Below are 22,936 nucleotides of genomic sequence, written 5' to 3' on the forward strand. Positions count from 1 at the left end.
CGAGAAAACGTGGATGACAACAAGTGAGTAGTAATCGTATTATCGATGCAATCCGAAATCCAAAAATGCTTTCACTGCATGGATACTTTTTTTAGTATTAAACTATAACCATCTTGGGTATTTCCAAATGACGACATTCCATGAGCTCCGCCGTTCTTTTTGTCTGTTTGTTTAAGCTGAAGAAATTAATTAACATGCGCCCTTTGTCGAAATCTTTATAGATCACAGTTACCCAATCAGTGTTTATGCAAAAATGCGTAAAACAAATATTGCCTCCAGTCTCCAAGTTTATTTAGCAGTCCTTGCAGACGGTAGCCCAGTCTCTGGTCACGCTCAGTTGCGTTGCGGATCACCCGGATACTCACAGGGAAAAAAACAATAACAAAGGCAACAACCAGTACGGGGAATTGCGTTAGATCAGTGCCCCTTTAAACACAAAATGAATACATGGTAATTTTCAAAGGACAAATATTATGGAAAATAGTTCTAAACAATGTGTATACTGTAAGAAACTAGTTTACTTTATACGCCAAAATTTTCAATACTCCACTTGAGGGCTCATTTGATCCTAAACATCGCTTGGTGATTTCAGTAACTGATTGAGCCCTAACCCTCATAACATCATGTCAAGAATTTGCGAAGTTGATCTGTGTACATCTTTGATCTATCTAATCAATTCAGAAGATAAACAAATTATATTTTTATATTTTTTTCATTTTGCAATTACAATTACTACATGCTAAACATAAACTGAAAACACTAAAACCGGCTGTGTCAGACAACTCTTGCCAAAGTCTTCACTGCTAGATCGAGACCATCAGGCAGGGCATCCGTCAAGGGAGATAACTCTGAATAGCCAAATATGAAAAAATATCACTGAATCAGTTGATTAGTATGTTCAACTGAGAAAATTATTCCAACAACAGAACTTATTCTGTATTTGAAAACCACTGATAGAAAAAACAAAAAAAACATTCGCGTTGGTTCATGGACCGCCATTATAAGTAAACATGAACCCGCCCTGTCCAGTCACATTCTCGGGCACACAGAAACGAATACATCCGTTGTTCAAGTTAGCTCCCTTTTTACAAACATGGCGAGGCAAGGACCGTATGATGAATTTTGTTCGCTGTTGTTGACTCGGTCAATCTATTGAACTTCATGTTGAAAATTCAAGGTGAGTAATATATATACGATTCCCCGATACGCTGGGAAAAACCTACCGTGGGCGAATGTTCAGGGCTCGTTTTTGAAATAAGATACAACTGCTATGGATCGTTATATTGTGATCGTGATCATGGTATTATCCGGAAGATCTATTTGCCTAGTGTAGCCTATATGTAAGCTTGACGTACGTCGATCTGGACCTATTAAAACAAGCAATAATTCGTGGTTCGTGCAGTTTCCGCTTATTACATGTCCTACACAGAATCGATTGGGTTCATGAAGCTGTATATAAATGGGTGATTTTGTCAACGGTCTGTGGAAATATTTACATCTGAAACACTGTCATAAGAAACCTGTTCCCATTCGATGATAATTTACAGTGTTGACATCGTACTTCGGGTTAGACTTGAACTGATTTCGTGTTGTCACTAGTCACCAAAGTGATCTGCAAAAGATTACATTTTATTTGTAAAAGTGATGGTCCTCAAAAAGCACTTGCTCAGGGAAATGTGTCATTTCAAAGACTGTACTTAGACGTTTGTCATCTATTCATAAAACCGTGCTTTTTATTTCAGTTAGAATAACTGTAATATTCATGGTTTTATTATTGTACTGATAAGATTTTGCATACAGATTTGATTAATGTTCAATTCTCATTAATGACCCTAGTTAATATGCCAATGTAATTTTCATTTGGGAAAGAAACCCATGAAGATCCGTGTTAGAATAGGTCTTCAGCAACCCATTCTTGCTGTAAATGGTCATTATGCCTGTCGTAGGAGGCAACTAACAGGATCGGGTGCTGACTTGGTTGATGCATGTCATAGTATTCCATTTGCGTGGATAGGTGGTCATGATATCAATCACTCGATTATTTATAGACCGCCGTCACATGGCTGGGATTTTGCTGAGTGTGGTGCTAAACAACAAACCAACATTTGTAGTCAAGATGTTGTATGATCTTTTTACCCATTGGTTAATTTAGAAGTAAACGACGAGTGGGAGTTGTTTATCATACAATGTATGATAGCTAAGCAATAAGTCGCAAAGAACAATGAAGAATGAATCATGGTTTTTGTTTCACAATAAAACATTGTTCTATCATGACATCATTTCTGGAGATACGAATATGCACTCGCAACCTGATGATGTCATTTATTGGACGATGTTAATTTTTAGAGGGAAGTGTCAAGTAAGTAGATGCAGCTGGGCTATATAGATAAACGCATCAAACAAGGGAAAGATATGACAATCTGTATTAGGGGAAAAGGTACATATGATTGACATGAGGATTTTGAGAATAGGCGGGAAATACCAAACTTAACCCACTGTTTGTAAAATGGACTTGTCCGATATTTCCAAGGTCGGATTCTATTCAGGGAGTCATCATTATATTAAATTTGGGTAAATATTTTTAAAGATTGTACATTTTATCAACATCCTTGACAAGGCTGTAGTTAATGTTCATATCTCATATAAAAAATAAATGACTTGTGGTCGTTGTGTTATTGTACGATAAAAAATAAACACAAGTCATTTATGTGTGTCATGTGTGTGTCATGTGTGTGTGTGTGTGTGTGTGTGTGTGAGAGAGAGAGAGAGAGAGAGAGAGAGAGAGAGAGAAGATTGGTACTTTCCAGATATTCTCTCAATTTTCATGTCGATTATCTGTACCTTCTCCCCAGTAACGATTGTCATATATGGGCAACACCTCACTAGACACTTCTGTCTCGAAAATAATGTCTTCCAGTTTTTGACATTAACAAGTTACAGGCACATGTTGGAATCCCCAGAATGACGTCATGATAGAACAATGTTTTATCGTGAAATAAACCATGCTTGATTCTTCATTGTTCTTTGTGCTTTATCGCATAGCTATCTTATATTATGGAATAAATTTTCACATTTTCAAATGTTTCCCCTAGATGCAAAGGTTGGTCATATATGTCCCCCCTCTTCAACCTCACTTTGAACAATTACGATTCTAATGATATAAGTTTTATTACAAAATTCAACACATGAAGTTTGCCGTTACCAGTTGAAATTACCCTACTGTTTTGCATGATTTTTTTTAGCATTTTCCCTTTTTAAGTCAAGGTTACTGTTAATTTTTTTCAAAATTACATTAATACAAACATAATGATGTATGTTACTATTTGTGTCTTTCTTCATGCAAGTTAATACTTTTTTTATAACAAAAAGGGGAAAAAATGTAAAAACAGGCCAAACTGAATTTCTACACAGAGTTATGGGAATTGAATTGGCGCGTAGGCAAGAGGCCACCCTGACTGATGAAGTTGAATGAAACTGGAAATACATCACATACACTTCAGTTTTGAGTATTGCAGGAAATGTTCTGTTCTCTGATATAACAGCAGATATAAATTGCGTACAAATATAGCAAACTGATTTCCGTGGCCCTTGGAGTTTGTTCCATCTTAAGTTTTACTGTATGAGGTTCGGGGTGGGTATTGTACTTTGATTGACTATAATGCCAATCTGTTGTTACCCCTGACCTTGTACATGCACTACTGTGTTTTCTGGATCAAAAAGGAAGGAAATATCAACAAGATATGAATTTCCTACTGCAGCATTCTCTAATATTGCATACAGCTGCATAGGACTATTATGTCTCACCACACACTGGAAACTTCCGATTCCTGTGAAATAAATTGACAATAACATTTCCTTCTTGAATACTATCAGTTGGCTTTGTGCAAAACCAATGCACCTCACATAACTTAAGGCCATAATGAAAACACTATGAAATTTGAAATAAAGTGGATTGTATAATCTTTTTGGGGGCAGATATGGTGTCAGAAGATTTTTGTGTGTTCATTTAGGTTTGTTTTTTTCTCAGCTCTCACAGGAATTATGATTAGCAAATTATTAAAGATAGGAATGTTCCACATACTCTTTGGGTTTAGCACAAAACCTCTGACTTGATTTACAGTTATGACATTACAATATTTAGGGAATGGCGCAATACAACTTATGTGTATTCAACATGTTCATAAACAAACGAAAAAAGGCCTAAATATTTAAAAAAAGAAACCGGATTTCAATAATTGTGATGAAGAAATTGAAATTGCGAACTAATGTAGTATCTGCAGTAGTAGAAACTAACAATTTTACTCCACTCATCCTTATAATAACATAAAGCAAAACCCTAAGAATGGCAAATTTCTACAAGTCTTAATGATTCCTTAACTACTGGGCGATATGGCAAGGACTATAGGACTAGTGTCATTTTCTACCACTGATCTGCAGCGTTAGAAACTAACAGTTTTCGTCCACTAGTTCTTATAATCAGAACATGTAGCAAAACCCTTAAAAAAGGCAATTTTCTACTAGTCCTTATGATACCTTTACCATTGGACAGCATGGCAAGGACTATAGGACTAGTGCCAATTTCTAACCCTGATCTGGGTACCCTCATTGATCACAAACATTTTACATTGAGTATCACTTTCAATTCCCACTGCTTGAATGGAAACCTACTAGTCCAAATTTACTACCCGGGTACCCAACCCCCTTATACCCTACCCTACCTGGGTACCTGCTATAGGTCTCAAAAATTAGGTGCAAAATTTCCGATTGGGAATTGTTTTACTAGAGCCTGGCAAAAACTATTTCGATACACATATAAAACAATCTTATTCTAACATCTTAAAGTCAGAAAGAAAGCTTGCATAGTCAGAAAGAAATGCGAACATAAGAGCATTTTAGTGTAACCATAGTGAATTTTTTGTCATTGTACAATATATCACGTGACTAACCATGGGTCATGTTAGTCGTGTGGGTACCCGGATCCAACTCAGTACTCACCCGACCTGAGTATGCGTGTTACCCATACCAGCCTTAAAACTTACGTAATCAAAACAAAGATAGAATATGTGTAGATATTGTTGTAACTAGTATTGGATCTAATCTCTGCAGCTATAATGAAAAAGTTCAAAAACAAAGGAAAAAAGATCATGTCAATACTTAACAAAAGTCAGATCTTAGTTTATCTTCTATCTTATCTTATCTTATCTTATCTTATACATCCATCTTATCAAAGCAACGTGTCTGCAATGTTCCCATGCCATATGTTTCTCAAGAATTATCTGTTCGGCAATGAAGTACAGCAAGATGATTTGTTTTGAATACAGCTTCAGGTTATTCTATATTTGAGAACAAGTATTTATGATGGGAGCTCACTGATAGGTTTTGTGTGAACAAGTGTCACAGCTGCAGGAACCCAAACGTGTGGGACACATGGATCAGAACACGATATCATGATGATCAGTGTTTTATCATGATGTCCTATAGCAGAGCAGTTTACAGTGTGTGAAATAGCTTCCCGGCTGTTAGAAATCTGTGTGTTGACAGTAACATTGCTTTGTTGTTGTTTTACACCAGTCAGTTATATTGCAGCCATAATGATGTAAAACCATGATCCTAAAGTTTATAATTACTTTGTAGTGTCTTTATGCACTACACAAAGAAGACTTTAAAGCGTAACACAAACCTCTAGGTCATACATGTTATAGTAATGTTTTGATTTTATTATTACTCATTTTAAAATATTACTATGAGCTGATAAGTCTAATTACTTTTTCCCTTTTTGTTTTCTTAGAAAGGTTGATGTTTATTGTAGTGTGTTAGCTCGATTTCATAACCACTCCAGCCTTTGTTCATAGTTGTACTACTGTAAATTGTGAAATTAATGCGAGTGTTCATGAATTATATGTAAAAAATGCAAGTGGTCTTTGTCTGTTTTAACTTCACATTTGTGTCTCCAATATGACTATCACCAATAAGATGGCCTCACTGCACACTTTGGATAGCGGAAATACCAACTTGAATATAAACACAAACCCAGTTTATTGAGCAGCAGTTGTAACAAGTATATTAATTGGATTAATTTAAGGTTTGATTAAGGTAAGGATATGTATCATTCCACTGGGGATGGGGTGGAGAGTCGCATTGATATTGAGTAACATTTTACGTTAGGGGTCATCAGTCGTATTAATTTGGTGATGCATTAATTTCTAGAGATTTACAGTATATCAATAGTAACACTGGTCCAAGGCTTTAAAGCCCTGCTACCTGAGAATATCCTGGTTTTGAATTGGTCTTCAGTAACCCATGATTGTCATAAGAGGTGACTAACAGGTTCAGGTGGTCAGACTCACTGACTTAGTGCATGTCATCGTATCCCAATTGCATAGATTGATGGTTATGATGTCAGTCTCTTGATTGTCTGGTCCGAAGTCAATTCCTTCCAGACCTCCATCTTAGCTGGAACACTAGTGCTGCATTAAATAAGAAACAAACAAACAATTCTGCATGTATAGTGACCTCTTCCTCTTAGGTAACTAACCTGAGGTCATGTAACACAGTTGCTGGGTTGTGTGCAGGGATGCGAATGCAATGTAAAAACAACAAACAAACGAATATAACCCAGCTGCATTCTCTGATTGGCATTGGACTTGTTGAATGTTTATCAGAATGGGTAGCATCAAACAGTGCAACTTTGGAATGAAAAATAACCAAATTTAGCATGCAAAATTATTTATGAGAACTTACATGTTAAAGTTAAACATTTTACCTAGCCTGCTATTAGGCCTGGCAGATAAATGTTTACTTTTCACACTGTGATATCTGATAATATCTTGGGACCACTGACAGATGTTCACAGGACAATCCCAGATGGACATAAGGCATGTTACTGGCCTAGACACTGGAGAATGTACATGATTAAAGATGCAAGCTCTGATTTCAGAAATATGTTAGTCAGGGTTTGAGCGTGCACATTTGTGTGTTCAGTATGCACAATTGTTGAGAAAAGACGCAGAAGAAGAATATACGCATAGGGACGCACAATAATATTCATTACACCTTTAGTGCATCGTGAGCACTTATGGGCGTCCACTGTCCATATGATCATGGATTCATTCCAGGCTCTAAAGTAATTATCTAAACATACAGTACACTACACCATTTCATACCTTTACATGACCCTCATATTGCTTCCAAGAACCCTTAAAATAAATTAATGGGGGAGTCATCTGGACCCTTTTGTAACCTAGGTAACACCCTGGTTAGTGTTTTTTAGCTCACCAAGAGTGAGCTTATGGCCTGCAGCATTCTCTTGTTTTCTTTGATGAAATGATAAGAGATGGTATTGAAACTATAGGTTTTCCTTTTTATTGGAAAAAAATCCTGAAATGTATGTTTCACGACCTTCAGAAACAAAAACATCCAAATGGCCGACATGTGGGATTTTCAGTAACAAATTCATTCGATGAAATCATAATAGGGTGTGTGAAACACAGTGTCTATTAACTATGTATTATTTTCAAAATAAAGCTTTAAATCAATTCTTAGCTCACCTGGACCTGACATCCCACTGATGTTACTGGTTGTTGAAATATGATTATCGTTTAACAAGTTTTGTAGCTCACCTGACTGAAAGTCAAATGAGCTTATGTTATGGCCTATTTGTCAGGCATCCATTGTGCGATGTATTTGTGATGTTGGCCATTACTCAGCCATTTCTTTTCAAAATTTAGTATAAGCTTAGACATAGCAAGGCTCCACACGTTCTGATTTCCTTATGTTTTATAAACTTTGATCTTTGATGACCTTTGTTCGTTACTCAAGAAAATACGGTACTCTCACTGAAAACATCATCTCCCCTGAGACCGTTGGACCAATGAAGCTGCAGCTTCCCATGCCTGTCCCCACCAATGATAACACCTAAATTTGTTCAAGTGGTTCCGATCCAATTTGTCATATCGCCAAAATGGTAGCCATAATGAAAACGTTTTTAAGACCATTATGCCGTCATCTTTATTAAACTTAAAGGAAATTTGATGCGCCTGTAGTTAGTAGTGGGAGTTCTTTTTGTCAGTTTTTAAAACTGAAATTGATTTGATGTTTGCACTTTGTCCATATTGAGAAATAAAACTTATTGGCCATTACTCAGCCCTCTCTTTTCAAAATAATTTTAATCTTTAATTGACCTTTTGCTCATGACCATGGTCTTAAATTCTCTCTCATTTTCCTCTCACTGTATACATCATCTGTTAAGGAACCACTGGATCAATGAAGCTGAAACTTCACATGCTTGTTCCCATCACTTGAATTCGTTGAAGAGGTTCGAATCCAATATTCAATATGGCCACCACTTGTGCCCCAGCCGTCTTAGGCGCTGCAATTGGCTATGCAGAGTTGCTATGCAGAGTTGCTTCCCTTTGTATTTTTACCACACTGAAAACTGAATATTCTTATAGACATTACTCAGCCAATTTTACTCAAAATGTAATAAACTTTGTTATGTGGACATTTAGTAGTGGGGCTCAACTCATTTTGTCTTCCATGATATTTCTTTTTGACTTTTATTTAACCTTTGCACTTCAACTCTGCTACTAAAGTCTCTCAAAATGCTTTTCCTCACAATTTAAACATCATCTCATCACAAACTGTTGAAACTTCACATGTCAGTTACCACCAGTGATGACTATTGAATTTGTTTGATTCCAATTTCCATTGTAGCCACAAAAGCAGACATATTGTAAAATATATTTAGAGCCATTAGTCTGACATTGTTGTTCAAAATTGAATTAGAATTGGTATTTGTTTAGTTAGTTGTGGGATTCCACATGTATGTTCCTTGTTTTTGCAAGACGAGCTTGTTTTGATGAAGCTCTTTCTTTCTCTCCAAAGGTATATTTGTCATCTTTTCCCCTGACTGACAGAGCTGAACTTTGGCATATATGTTACTCCTTATGATGATATACTATTTTTAGTTACATGTTTTGGTTTTTAGTCCTCAGTATTTGTGGAGAAAATATTTGAATATTTACTTTTGTCTGTCTCTGTATACATTTTAAATTGTTGACCACATATCAACGTGAGCTACAGTGCCATGGCACTATTTTTTAAAATGAATTGTCAATCTTGTGAAATTAAGAAATGAAATGAAAAAGTCTTTGTTTCCACTCATGGTATGACAAGTCAACTGGTTAATTCCATCTCATGAAAATCATTAGTTTTACTCTGATGAGTAGTTGTTTAAAGGGGGGCACAATGTCACAGAAATGTCAGCTCCTGGAACTGTTGCCATGTAGAACTTATGTTTCTATCAATAATGTCTTGAAACATAGAATTTTACATGGTTGTGTTGGGGTACGACCCCAAGTGACTTGGACTTGGCTCTAACCATGGAGGGGCGGACGGGTAGCCTAGTGGTTTAAGCGTTCGCTCGTCACGGCGAAGACCCGGGTTCGAATCCCGACATGGGAACAATGTGTGGAGCCCATTTCTGGTGTACCCCGCCATGATATTGCTGGAATATTGCTAAAAAGCGGCGTAAAACAATACTCACTCACTCACTCTAATAAAGGAAATACTACTACTATTAAAAATGGAAACAGATCTAGAAAAGTCTATATTTGCATCCTAGTAAATAACAAAATGACCTTTCATTTGTTTTGTCAACACTGCTCTCATGATGCATGTTGCATTATATGTGCATAGCCACACAACACAGTCTATAGTAAGAAATTTATAATTCTTTACACTTGAGAGAGACAGAGGGAAACCATTTATTAGTTTAGATTAATAAATTTTGTATAACCAAACTTCTCAAGCTCTGGGGCTTTTTTACCAACAAGTCTGGTATGAGAAATAAAACAAGAAGGTAGGGGTCATGTCAATACAAACCCAGGAAGCAAACAGATATTAGACAGCTTTAATACAGGGGTGATAAGGCATATAGTGTGCAAGCTTATAAGCAAAAGGTACCCCGGACTTGTAGTAGAATTCAGGAGGGAATTAAGACACAATTAATGTTTCCTGGACTACATTAATTATTGCTCTTCATGAGATGGGATTTTTATGCACAATGTGGCAATGACCTAGCAGTTTTCAGGTGAAAATATTCTATCCTGTCTATGAGGGTACATTATCTCCGCATCATGCATGACCATCACAGTCAGTACTTCAAGATCATTTAATAAGACTCCTTCTACTGAGTACACGTGTCTAATGTCAGATGGAAGAAAACACACCGATGGTACCATCAGGTAAAGGTAATCCTGTCATTGTTTTGTATGCCGGAGCCCATGATCTAGAGCTTGTTGATGGATGTGAGCTAGTATTCTAGACGGAAAAGATCATAAAGAAATAAATGGTGAGGTGTTCATAGACTGGTTGTAACATCAACTACTGCCCAATCTAATCAACCCCAGTGTTACTGTCATGGATAACGCCAGTTATCATAGCGTCCGGGAACCAGATAGTGTCATGCCAACCATCAGAAGTCTGAAAGCGACCCTATCTGACATCTTGCATATCTGTATCTATATCTATATCTAGATCTGACATGTCGACATCGGACCATCTGAAATGAAAGAATGAAGAAAATTCGCCAGAATAAGGAACCAGTAAAGTACAAGATATGTCCTGTGGCACAACACAGTCACATTGTCTGACGTACACCAGGCAGACATTGTCAACTCAAACCTATTTAGCTTATCGGGGCTTACTGTGAAGGGTTTGTGGCAAATCATAACAGAACATTCAAACTCAAACTAAAAAATGTCAAAGGATTATACCCAGCCATTTCTAGCATCCCACCAGATATATGGCAAAAAGCTGAAGATCACTTTCTTGAAATAGAACGTCAGTATCACCAATGTGATAGCATATATATCAGCCTTGTTATACCTTTGGGTGATAGTACAGATTCAGATATGTCATCAGCTGAGTCAGAATCTGGCTGAATCATTTGTAGAATAAACCCCCATCCTTCCAATACTCATCCTGGTTTATAGCTTTTAACTATTCCATGATATTTCCAAGCAAATATAATGCAGTTCATGTCTTAATCATTGCCCCCGTCAGCACATATCTCAATAAAGTAATATGACAGCAATATTTTGAGACCATCCCCTACTCAGGTGACATTTGCACCTGTGAGAATCCACGGTGAGGTCATCACCTTGGGACAAGTGTTAGGTAATTACCTCAGGCTATAGGTCATTTCAATAATGCATGACAACACATGAATATTAATATGAAGTTTTTCATCATTTTACCTGTAAAAGTACCTCTTTAACCAAACCATAGTGTCAGTTAGGATAGGCTAGATTAAGTGGATTTGCGTTATTTTGATATATGAATCCAGGTTGAATCCCGAAGCATATTTCATATCATATCTCAGTATAAACAGTGTTTAATGGTAAGATAACTGAGGAAGAGTTTCGGCTGATCCTTTTGGGGTTTGAAAAAGTTCAATTAAATGAAAGAGGGGATTAAAACAAAACAATTCTCAAACAAAACAAGGAAGTGAACCCATGCTCTTCCCAACACACACACACACACGGTCAGCGTGTGATGAATTTAGTCCCATTAGGGAGACTGGTTACAACCCAGGTTTATGCCGGACTAATCATTCTATGGTTTGGCCTAATTCTTTTTGTTCCTTTTGTTGCACCCCTTCATGGTACTACTTAACGGGGGAAATACAATGTGGAGGTCCCGAGGTGATTCGAGCAGGAAATATACGATGTGTATGAAGTGAATATACAACCCAGGTTGCGACAGTGTAGTTATCCGTGTATTACTTGTTTTTTATTACTTGTTTCATATTTGTTGACACTTCCGTCCTCCGTCATTATGCCGAAAATATTTGAAAAGCAATGCTGAAAGCAACTTTTTTTAAGTTTTAGATGTCTGTCTCTGTTGACATTTCAAATTGTTGACCACTTATCCACCTGACCTGCAGTGCCGTAGAACTATGTTGTAATACAGACATGATAAGCTTTTATAGACATTCAGTTGAATTATTTAAGGAGTTCATTACATAACTGTATTAATGTTTCTGTCCAAGTAATTATCAAACTTGTTTAATTATTTTCAGGATTTGTCCTCCCGAATTTCTGACATCATGGCGGACGAATTAGGAAAGATCGTTCGACCACAAAGTCCGACAAGGACATGCAGCATTAATCCGAGTGACAAGAGTCACATTGGACTCATTTTGAGCGAATCAAGAGTCACGGAAAAGTCATGTGAGAAACTCTTGAGTGTCAGAACAAATGAAATTGTGTGTGCACTGTCCTCCAAAACAATATACCTGTCGAACTCAGGACAGGTCATATCAAACATAGATCTGCCATACTACTGGTGTAACTTCTGTACCTTCAAGACGGAGGAAAAACACCAGCTGTTGACTCACCTGATGGATCATCGGTTCTCCTGCCAGTATTGTGTGTTTCAGACCTTCTCTCGTGTGGATGTTGTCCGACATACTGTGCAGGAGCACTCAGAGTTTGACGGCAGTGACCTCAAGGTCTGTGTTCTACTCCCCGATCTCTTGAAACATGGTCTCAACCAAAGCAATGACAACTCCAAAAAATCTCCTAAAGAAAAGTCAAAATTAAAGTCAGAATCTGAAGCTGAGGAGACTGAATCCCCAAATTCAAAAAGGAAGAGGACATTGTCTGTGAGTGAAGAAGACGCCAAAGTGTATAAAGGTGAAGGTCAAGCAAAGAGAGGTCGCACTAAAAGTAAACGTGGGAGACCGCGTAAAGCTGTTTCTGCACCAAAAAGTAAACTTGAATCTGAACGAACTGTTCGATCCAGCAGTGAAGATGAGAGCAAACCGACAGAGAGACTGACCAGGTCTTCACCAAAGTCGGTTAAAAAAGATCGAATGCCTGGTGTGTGTTTTGAATGTAGTGTTTGTAAATTTAGGACTTTTAAGAAGGCAATCTTAGGAAAACACACTGAACTTGACCATGATGCAGCACGACCAAAGTTTGCCTTAAAGATTGTTTCCCTGTCACAAGCTCAAGACATTGATGCAAGTGATGAGAAGAATAAATCTATTTTGAAGGACACAGTTCCTTCGTCCTCTAAAGAAAAGAAAAAAACTGAAAAGGAAAAGGAAAAAACTGCAAGTGTGCCAGACTCTGAATCTTGTAAAAAAGATACAGAGGATGAAGAAGAGGACGTTAATGACGCTGTAGTTGAAATGGATTATGCTGAGGAAGATGATGAAGATGAGGATGAGGATGCCGGTGTAGATGAAGAAACAAATAAAGGCCTTGTGCCTGACATGAAGTCTACAATTGAAACAAAACATCCTGTGCTTAGTGATCATATAAAGCCTGCAGTGATCGTCAATCCAAGCATCTATACATGTTTGTTGTGCTCAACAATTCATGACTCTACCTTCTCAGTTGTAAAGAACCATTACTTTGATAGTCATCCTGGAGGAACATTGGTGATGGGTGAGTCAACGTCTGTCAATAGTGTCGTACAGTGGATCTATTTCTGTGTCACCACAGATTGTTTTTTTCACACCACTAATCCAACATCATGGTTGGAACATTGTCTGATATGCCAGAAAGAAGCTTATGAAAATCCAAATCTATGTAACAGTCTAGATGCAAGTGTGAAAAACACAGTGAATGCTGTGAAGGAAAACATGCTGCTGATGAATCAAGCTCAGCCTGGTCCAGCGGATGCAGGGACATCTGTGAAAGGTTCTGCTCCTCTTGGTTATGTTCCTGCAGTGCATATTAAAACTGAACCACAGTTACCTCCTACTGTGTATGTTTACGAGTCAGAGGCTCCAACCTGTGGTAAGCAGAATGAAATGCTTCAAGACCAACAGCCACCCTCACAAACCCTTGTTCAAGGATCCTTAATTTCAGATTCTGTGTCCTCCTCATCTTCATCATCAGCTCAAGCTGTGTCATCGTCCGAAAAGATTGTGCCAGTTGTTCCTCCACTAAATATTAGTCAGTCCCAAAATGCATTAGTCAATATGATGATGATCAGGAAGATGAACAGTCATCTGGCTTCGTCTGCAGTTAGTTCAACCAGCACAGCCAACAGCAACAACAGCACCTCAGGAACCAAGGCCACCACCACAACCCCTGCCACGAGGAGCACCTTGGCAACCAGAACTAGTACTACTTCAGCAAACACAAATAGCAGCAACTCTGTGCCACACAACAACAGAAATCCAGCAACAAGTAACACCCTTGCTGCATCTCTGAGTAGATCTACACCACCAACTAATGCTGTGGCCACACCACCAACAACAAGGTCTCCCAATCCTTACAATCTTCCATCAGGCAAGACTTCATGGCCATCCTCCCCCCCAAATTCTCCAAATAAGTCTGTAGACTCTAATGTCCAGTTTGATGTTGAAAAGAAAGGAAATTACAAGTGTGCCCATTGTCGGTATCTGGCTGCAAAGGCTCTGGAGGTCCGGACACACATGATTGACAGACACAAAATGAACCCATTGTATGGTCTAGACATGCTGGCCGAGGAGTGCAAGGTGCCACGGTTTATGCTTTTCTGTCCTAAAGACAAATGCAAATTTTGTACAAAAGGGAAGGACTTGTTTCTGAAGCATTTGGATGAGTGTGCTAGTGTTGATAATGGCGGGAACTTCACTGAAGAGTACAAGAAGAGACTGGAGGTCACGCGAAATTTCGCTTTATCGACACTTAAGAAGGTTAATATATTTGTAATTCTTTTTTCATCCTAAAGTTTAGGTAATGCTGAGATTTTAGATAGTGTTTAATAAGTAATTAATTTTCTCTTAGTTTTTCTTTAACACGTTTAAAAGCGAATCCAATAACTTATTCAGATTCAGATTATTGTAGATTCGCTGCAGCTGAACAAAGATCTGAGGACATCCCATTATGGGTCACGTCAGAATGACTTTTCGCGATCTTTGACCAATCAATGAAATGACTTAACCAGAAGTGAAAAATATTTTGACTTAGTTCTCTATTCAAAATGTAGAAACTGAACAAAAGAAAATTCTGGAATGTCTAATAGATGCCCGAGATTGTATGGCAGTACTTCCCACAGGCTAGGGAAAGTCTCTTCTGTTTCAAATGTTTATCCAACTGAAGCGACAGAGAAACAATGATTTTGAGGGAATCAGTTGTACTGCCCATAACTGTCGTTTGGAATACCTTGTGTTAATGCTTTCGAGGTTGCTTGAGTAAAAAACACATTCTGACTGTCCCTTTCTCTGCTCTGATGATTGGTTGGATGATAGGTGGTTCTGATGTGACTTGAATGGGATTCCTCGGATCTTTGATTAGCGATAACAAAACCTAAGATCTGATTTTCATGAGAGTGAAATACTTAGAAAAAACATTGAGCAAATTCTAACAATCTTAAATTGTCAAATCAACTTTTTTGGTGTGTTGGTGTTTGATATGTTTGATATTGTTTTGACATTGTACCTTTTTCGTTTCAGCTCCAAATGCTGACTCAGTGATGGGCCAAGAGCATGTTGCAAATCTGTTCTGGTCTCGCTTATGTAAGTGGTCACCCATCGATGCCAATCAAGAAGGGACGTTGACCTGCAATACTGTTTGTAAAGTCAAAGCCTCAACTCAGGCTACTCTGTGCTGATGCATTCAGCCATTTTGACGGATCGAGATTTATATATATTTTTCATTGGTCACTATAAACATTGTTACCATGGTAACCGTTTCAATAATACATAATAAGGTCCACAAAACTCATAAACAAAATCAGCTGGAGAACTGTTAGTCTGTACCTGGAAATCCTCTTCTTCAAGCTTGTGGGATGGAGGTACTTCTGCATTACAGCCTCAATCTCAGAACATATCTTCTATGTGGATATCTTTCAGCATGTCTTGTTTGCACCTGACAAGATTTTATCCAGGCCTTTTTGTGGGGTCAGAAGGGAAAAGAATAGATTCTGACATGACCATCTTTGTACATTCGACAGTGTGTTTATCAGTAACTCACAAGCTCCTCTTATCATGAGGCCAGTATGTATGTGCTTTGTGTTCAATGCTGCACTGATTCTTTAAACATTTACCAGTTCTCTTTGTCATTATCATTGAATTTTTTCTGTGATGCTCATGTATCTATATTATAGTTTCAAAGTGGCAGCTGGACAAGAACAAATGTGAAGACAATACTCGAAACTGGGCTTAACTTTTGTTTCATCTCAAATACACCCAGAACATCTTGCAGCAAAAGAACTTCCTTCCCTGTTGTCAGCTAAACTTATTTGTGACAGTCTACTGATTTGTTTAAATAGGCTAAGGGGCTGCTTGGACAAGGCATTTTTGTTTTGGTTGATTTCATGGTTAGAATGGAGAGATATTCTGTGTTAAGTTACCTGAAAGAGAGCTGGAGATGGCAACAACACTTCCAAGACAAAGTTCTGCTGGTTCAGAATGATGATAGAACTGACATTTAGTTTTAATCGAAGATGAAGACACATCTTTTTCATTTTAGTCCAAGCTGTAAAACTGAAACAATGTAAGACCATTAAAATAAAAAGGAAGTGTTTGTTGTGGGAGCAGAAACAAAAAAATGAACATGTATCAATGAATTATGTTGGCCACTGTCTCAAAAGTAAAACCGATTAGTTGAGGAAGGTTGGCCAAAACAATGATTAATAGTCTAATAGGCTGCTCCCAATGTTTTTAGAAGTCTCTAAACTGATTGTGTGCTTAGAATGTTCATTTGTGGTACTCTCCAATGGGTCGTGGGTTGAATCACGCTTTGCCCACATTGTCAGCACCATACCCGTGCTCATGGGTTTCACCAAAGTGGTAAACATCTGAGACCTGCATCACTTCAGGCTTTTATCCCACAGTTAGCTGACACTCTGTGTTATTACTTAAATACTATTCAAAGCAGCCTTAAAACCAACTCGCTCACTCAGATCTTGAGAGGAAGTGAAATGAGTAAAAGATTTGATTTTAGTAAGATTAACAAATGAGAAATGTGAAGTGACTTGTTACTGGTCTGAAATGAACATAATGTCTGCCATACCTCCACCCTCAAGACAGACCCTGAATATGAGTTGCTTTTATCCCTAGTGCATTGATGCTGTCCCTATTATGATTCATTTTCAACTATTTGTAGTCAGTTATTACTGTGATAACAGTAGAATGTTATACTTAGTCATGTACAGTTACTTGATGTCCTGTATTATTTTCTATTTCAGTATATATTTTATTCACTTTATCTTTCAGGACCTCAGGCACTTAATACACTCCAAAGATGCTTTTCAGACCATTGTCATTTTTTGTGTTGAATAATTGAAAGGAATGTTTATTCTATACCACAATGACAGCCTGCATTCTGAATGGTCTGCAAACAGTACCAAATCTATGTTAGACCACAATTATGCTGATGACACCATCACCGTGAAAGAAAGTCCCTTCTTTCCTTTAGACAATTTCAATTACTGATTTTACATAATAAAAGACAGAGTTGTGGTACCTAGAATATTCTTAGCAAGTTTAGCCATCTGTTTAAACAGAACCTGATGAACAGTGACTAAAAAAGTGTTTTTTGAAATTCAGTAATATCAACACAGTTGGACATTTGGCACTTCTCTGTCACACACTGAGGTGTCATGTCTGCTGTAGGACAATGCTTGGACTTCCCTTCTGTAGAGTGAGTGAGTGAGTTTGGTTTTACGCCGATTTTAGCAATATTCCAGCAATATCACGGCAGGGGACACCAGAAATGGGCTTCACACATTGTACCCATGTCGGAATTCGAACCCGGATCTTCGGCGTGACGAGTGAACGCTTTAACCACTAGGCTACCTGACCACCTCCTCTTCTGTAGAACATACGTCACAATAGTTGTGTGTATGTCATATCAAGACCATTTGAATCAAACTTGCATGGCATCTCTACTGGGTGATTTTAGTGTCTCATCTTCAATTATCAATTAATTACCCTATTATCACAAAATTCTGGTTTGAGTATTAGAAAACAAAGATATCTTGTAAGAAGCGATCACTGCAGATCCCTGAATTTGATAATTCAACCTCTGTAAATATTTTAATCACCTTTTACTTGGCCATGTGTCATGTAAGAATGGAGATAAACCAACTGTGTTCAACCTTTCAGATCAATATCTTATCAGGGGTAGAATAGGTCTTCAGCAACCCATGCTTGCTGTAAAAGGCGCCTATGCTTGTCCTAAAATGCGACTAACAGGATCATGTGGTCAGACTTGCTCACTTGGTTGATGCATGTCATCGTTTCCCAATTGCGTGGTTCAATGCTCATGATGTCAATCATTGGATTGTCTGGTCCAGACTCGATTATTTAGAGACCGTCGTCATGTAGCTGGAATATTGCTGAGTGCAGCGTTAAACAACAAACAAATAAACAATATCTCATCATTCAGTGTACAATAATCTTGCATGTTATGTCTATATATCTACCATCTACACCTTCCTTAAAATGTGTATTGCAACTTCACCATAAGTTTAAAGTGAGATTTAGATCACTTAAGAATTGGCCATTTATTCATGCAACCAGGATTCATGTGAATAGAAAACAAAAACAGTGAAAAAGAAAGACGTATGCATGTTTATCATTAAATATATGAACTATTTCTTTGTAAGGCCAGACTTATGACTAGGAATACTTTATTTGATGAATGGTAGATCTTAATTTCTTTTAAAAATATATGATATTTTCTCCACAGAGTTTCGGATCATTTTTTTTAAAAATTTGGTACTCATAAGGGAGATTGTCCTATCACAAGTCAATAGAATCAAGAAAATGCCATTTGTATAAGATGTATAAATTTATGGAATTCATCCCTACTCCCTGCACAAATACTGTACAAACCTTTCCGTTGCAATGTGGACAAGAAATGTTGTAGGAACCAGGGTGCGACTGGATGTGTTTGCAAAGATAGTAAGTACACTGCAAAGCGGCTGTATGTATTCATGGTTGATGGACGAATGTAGTATGGACAGACTCAGGAATGCTTTCCTACTTGTTTAGATGTCATTAGTATGATAGTCTGTTGGATCAATGGTAGTGGACTATTCTGTTATAGATTTAGATACCTACTGGCTAGAGCTTGTGGAGATCTCTTGGTAATGTTTATGCTTTTAAACTGTAGTCTTATGCCAACATGAAATAATCTTCGACCCAAGAGCTAGAAGAAGGGCGCTTGTAAAATTGGCTCAGTATGCTTTGCAGTTGGGCACAGTTTTTGATGGCCTCTCGTGTCCTGTCTGATGTGACCAGGAGCAAAACTGAACAGCTTGTGACACCCCTTCATGCATTCTTAATTATCCAGGGTATTCTAATAAGATAATTAACATGAACTGATCGCTACCATAGTTTTGTTTAGCAGCTCTTACTTTAAACAGAATTTATCTTTCACACAAGTCTAATTTGGCTGGGTAGCTGTTATCAATATGACCCATAGCTATGGTAACAAATGGGTCAAAGATATTTATCATCAAAGAACAGATATGATACCCTGGATAATCCAATGGTGTCCTGTCTGATCATTCTGTGTCCAATTCAGGGACCCCCAGGCGAAAATAGGTCCCCAACACTCTGTCGCTTATTGTAAGAGGTGACTTAAGTTGAATCGGGTAGTCATGCTCAGTGACTCGGTTGATTTTGTGTCGTCGATCCATGACCACATGGTCAATGCTCACAACATCAGTCACTTCTTGGTCTGGTCCAGACACGTTTATTGTCTGGCCATCATGACGCAGCCGGAATATTGCCAGAGGTGACATAAAACATTAGACAAAACAATACAAAGGCTCTTTAAAAACATGTGCCACCAGAATATGATTGAAATACAACAAAATATATGTGTACTTGGACTTTCAGAGCATGTAAAAATTGTAGTATTATTTTGTCTAACTTTTTTGGCCAGATTAAGTCTGTGCATGGATCAGTGAGGATGACAGTCATGGGTGAATTATGGGGTTGTTCATTTATCAGTTGATTTGTCATAGGTAGAACTGAAATCAATGGAATTAAGTCAGTTCTCTCAAATCTGAGACAATTTTATTTCCAAAGATTAGTTACTTCTAGTTCATTCAGTTTTTGGGCCAGATCGCAAGCCACCTTTTATGAAGCTGATGTTGTCTTCCCCTAGGAATGACCTGGGCCGTGTTTCATCGCTAGGACTTTTGTAACTGCAACATTGAAGCATTGACTCTTGACAAAAAGGCTTTGTAAACCAAATCTTTGGTATTATAAAGAGTGAGGTGAAAGGAACTATCAGTTCCTGAAGAATCACCCTATGACCACCATGACCATCTCCATTGTGACACCAATTGTTACAAAAGCATATTCGTTTTACATGACCATAATTTTCTTCGTATCTTGAAATGTGACAATGTTTGTTTATGCATATAATAATGAATCCTATTGACAAGCGCATTATTAATTATGCAAGTTCTTATTAGAATATTGTAGCACAGCATTGATGGTAACTATCGATATAGTAATGTATTGACAATTATGATGCATCAGTAGATTGATCAATCATTACACTCAGGTGGTGAGCATGAACTGAACTTCATCTTTTTACATGTCAAAAAGTCAATGTTTTGTCATAGAGCTATGGACAAATACAAATGTCAATGGGCCAATCACTGCACCCATATTGCTCTGCTTTTGTGAATTCATGTGTGTGCTAGTAATCACTTATGTGATGGAACATCAGAATATTTCATGCTTCCATTTTATTTATTTCATAGTGGTAACTTTAGACACTTGCATCTTTGAATCTCTGGTCAACCACCGATATAGTGTACATGTCAATGTATTTAAAATGCATCATAAATTCTACTTGTACCTTTGTTTTTCGTGTTGTCATTGGAGACAGGTGATGGCTGCTTGTCATTAGGAATAAAATCTGGAATCTGGTGTGGACATGGGTTGCCGAGTCAAATAAGGCGCTGCATGCCAGAAGCTTACGATTGTGGGTCTGAATCCTGGTTCGCCCTGATTATGTCACTAGGTTTGTCAGCACCATACCTGTGGTCATCATGTTCCCAAGACAAGAGAGTTAACTGACTTTAAAAGTCCAGTTTCCACCCTTGCCAAACTAGGCTGGAATTCCTTGGCTCGATCGTAGCGCCACCAGTGGCTATTACGAGTTATGTCCTTTCTATGCCTCTCCTATTGACCAATCAGATTCAACCTCTCGTATCACTTGCATTTGCTTCAAACAAAACGGTGGTGCCCAGTCAAGACGATCTGATCGATTATCAAGATCTATTTTGTGATAAAACGAGTCTTACATCGCGAAGTGCATCAAATCACGTGAGCACCTTCATTAAAAACATGAAAAGATTTAGAAAATATCTGTTGACAACGAGTTAGAGGTGCACATGCTTTGCAAATCCTGCAGCCGACCGAAATCTGCATGACACTTTACTAACCGGATTTCGATTTCGGTGCGCGATTTTGATTGGACTATGCATAGACTCGTTAGTCCAGCCAAAATGTAACTCCATAATACCAGCCTAGTTCGGCAAGGGTGGAAACTGGACTTTTATAGTCAGTTAACTCTCTTGCCTCAGGAAGATGGTTGTCATGGGTTCACCAAAGTGGTAAACTTCTGAGACCTGCATCACTTCGGGCTTTCTTCATGCATTAAGCAGACATGCCATGATATAACTGGAATACTGTTCAAAGCAGCTTTGAACCCAACTCAATCAGTGGAATCTGGTCCACAAAATGACCTTGGTATTACGGATGTGGAACTACACTAACTAACATGGACTTGATGCCCATGGCATAGGACAAGCTTGTAGAAAAGTCAACTTTTCCTAAATTCCTCAGAGGTTTCATTATCCATATTAATTTACGATTCATCATATGTAGCAATAAGATGAACAAGTTAGTGAATGTTACTGCCAACCAAGACCACCTGACTCAACTGAACATTTCGCAACAAACGTGAGATACTGGGTGCCAATGCCAACCAAGACCACCGGACTCGACTGAATCATATCGCAACAAACGTGAGATACTGGGTACCAATGCGGACCAAGACCACCTGACTCAATTGAATCATTTCTCAACAAATGTGAGATACTGGGTACCAATGCCAACCAAGACCACCTGACTCAACTGAACATTTCGCAACAAACGTGAGATACTGGGTACCAATGCGGACCAAGACCACCTGACTCAACTGAATCATTTCGCAACAAACGTGAGATACTGGGTACCAATGCGGACCAAGACCACCTGACTCAACTGAATCATTTCGCAACAAACGTGAGATACTGGGTACCAATGCGGACCAAGACCACCTGACTCGACTGAGACAGCCTATGACAGATTCCAGGTATTTACCATGTATTGCTGTGTATTAGGTGAGTTTTTCGTGCCTCGAATTAGGGGACTTTCAAGGGGGTACTGACCCAGAATCCATATGGAATGCAAGAATATTAAAAAAATTATGCTTTCATCCTGGCAATTGGTCAAATGAGCTTTTCATGGCCTGTTGTGCATCGTTTGTCACCATGTGAATGTGTAAACAACTCCAAGGGGGTATGTATTTCTTCCAGTGACATTTTCTGCACAAGATTGGGATAAGATTTTCAGAATGTCATCTGACATTTTCCCGTTGTCACTCAAGGGGATTACAGGATTTGTACATCATGAGACAGAGGGCTGTTGGTGTACATGAACATTCACCCTCACAAGATCCTGTACCCCCTGGTATTGACACATGTAAGATAGTTATCACTACAATTTCAACTGACTCTTAGTATTGATACTCAAATTGAAATTCAGATGCAACATGACGTGCAAGTATCATTATCTAGTGCTCATGAATTATTTTGTAAATAGATTTGATTATGATTTCGTAATTGTCCATGATGTTACAGTGAGTGAGTTAAAATTTAACGTCGCATCGGCATTATTTCAGCCATAGAGCAAAAA

The 22,936-nt window shown here is 38.1% G+C and overlaps 1 protein-coding gene across 1 annotated transcript; it reads left to right on the forward strand.

Moving 5' to 3' along the window:
* Nucleotides 1–1,094: 1,094 nt before the first annotated feature.
* On the forward strand, nt 1,095–20,789 carry LOC139478779 (serine-rich adhesin for platelets-like). Its single transcript, XM_071261399.1, has 3 exons — nt 1,095–1,177; nt 12,083–14,698; nt 15,458–20,789. Exons 2-3 carry the CDS (start codon nt 12,110–12,112, stop codon nt 15,476–15,478), a joined length of 2,610 nt encoding a protein of 869 aa, XP_071117500.1. The 5' UTR covers nt 1,095–1,177; nt 12,083–12,109; the 3' UTR covers nt 15,479–20,789.
* The last annotated feature ends 2,147 nt before the right edge of the window (nt 20,790–22,936 follow it).

Source organism: Haliotis cracherodii, unplaced genomic scaffold (genome assembly GCF_022045235.1).
Source record: "Haliotis cracherodii isolate W230 unplaced genomic scaffold, xgHalCrac1.p SCAF_4, whole genome shotgun sequence".
Lineage (NCBI taxonomy): Eukaryota > Metazoa > Mollusca > Gastropoda > Lepetellida > Haliotidae > Haliotis > Haliotis cracherodii.

Bases quoted from the DNA above. Each gene is read 5' to 3' on its own strand.
- LOC139478779 (XM_071261399.1), top strand. From the start codon at position 12,110: ATGGCGGACGAATTAGGAAAGATCGTTCGACCACAAAGTCCGACAAGG. The intron at 14,699-15,457 runs GTTAATATATTT...TTTTCGTTTCAG, and splicing joins CTTTATCGACACTTAAGAAG to CTCCAAATGCTGACTCAGTG.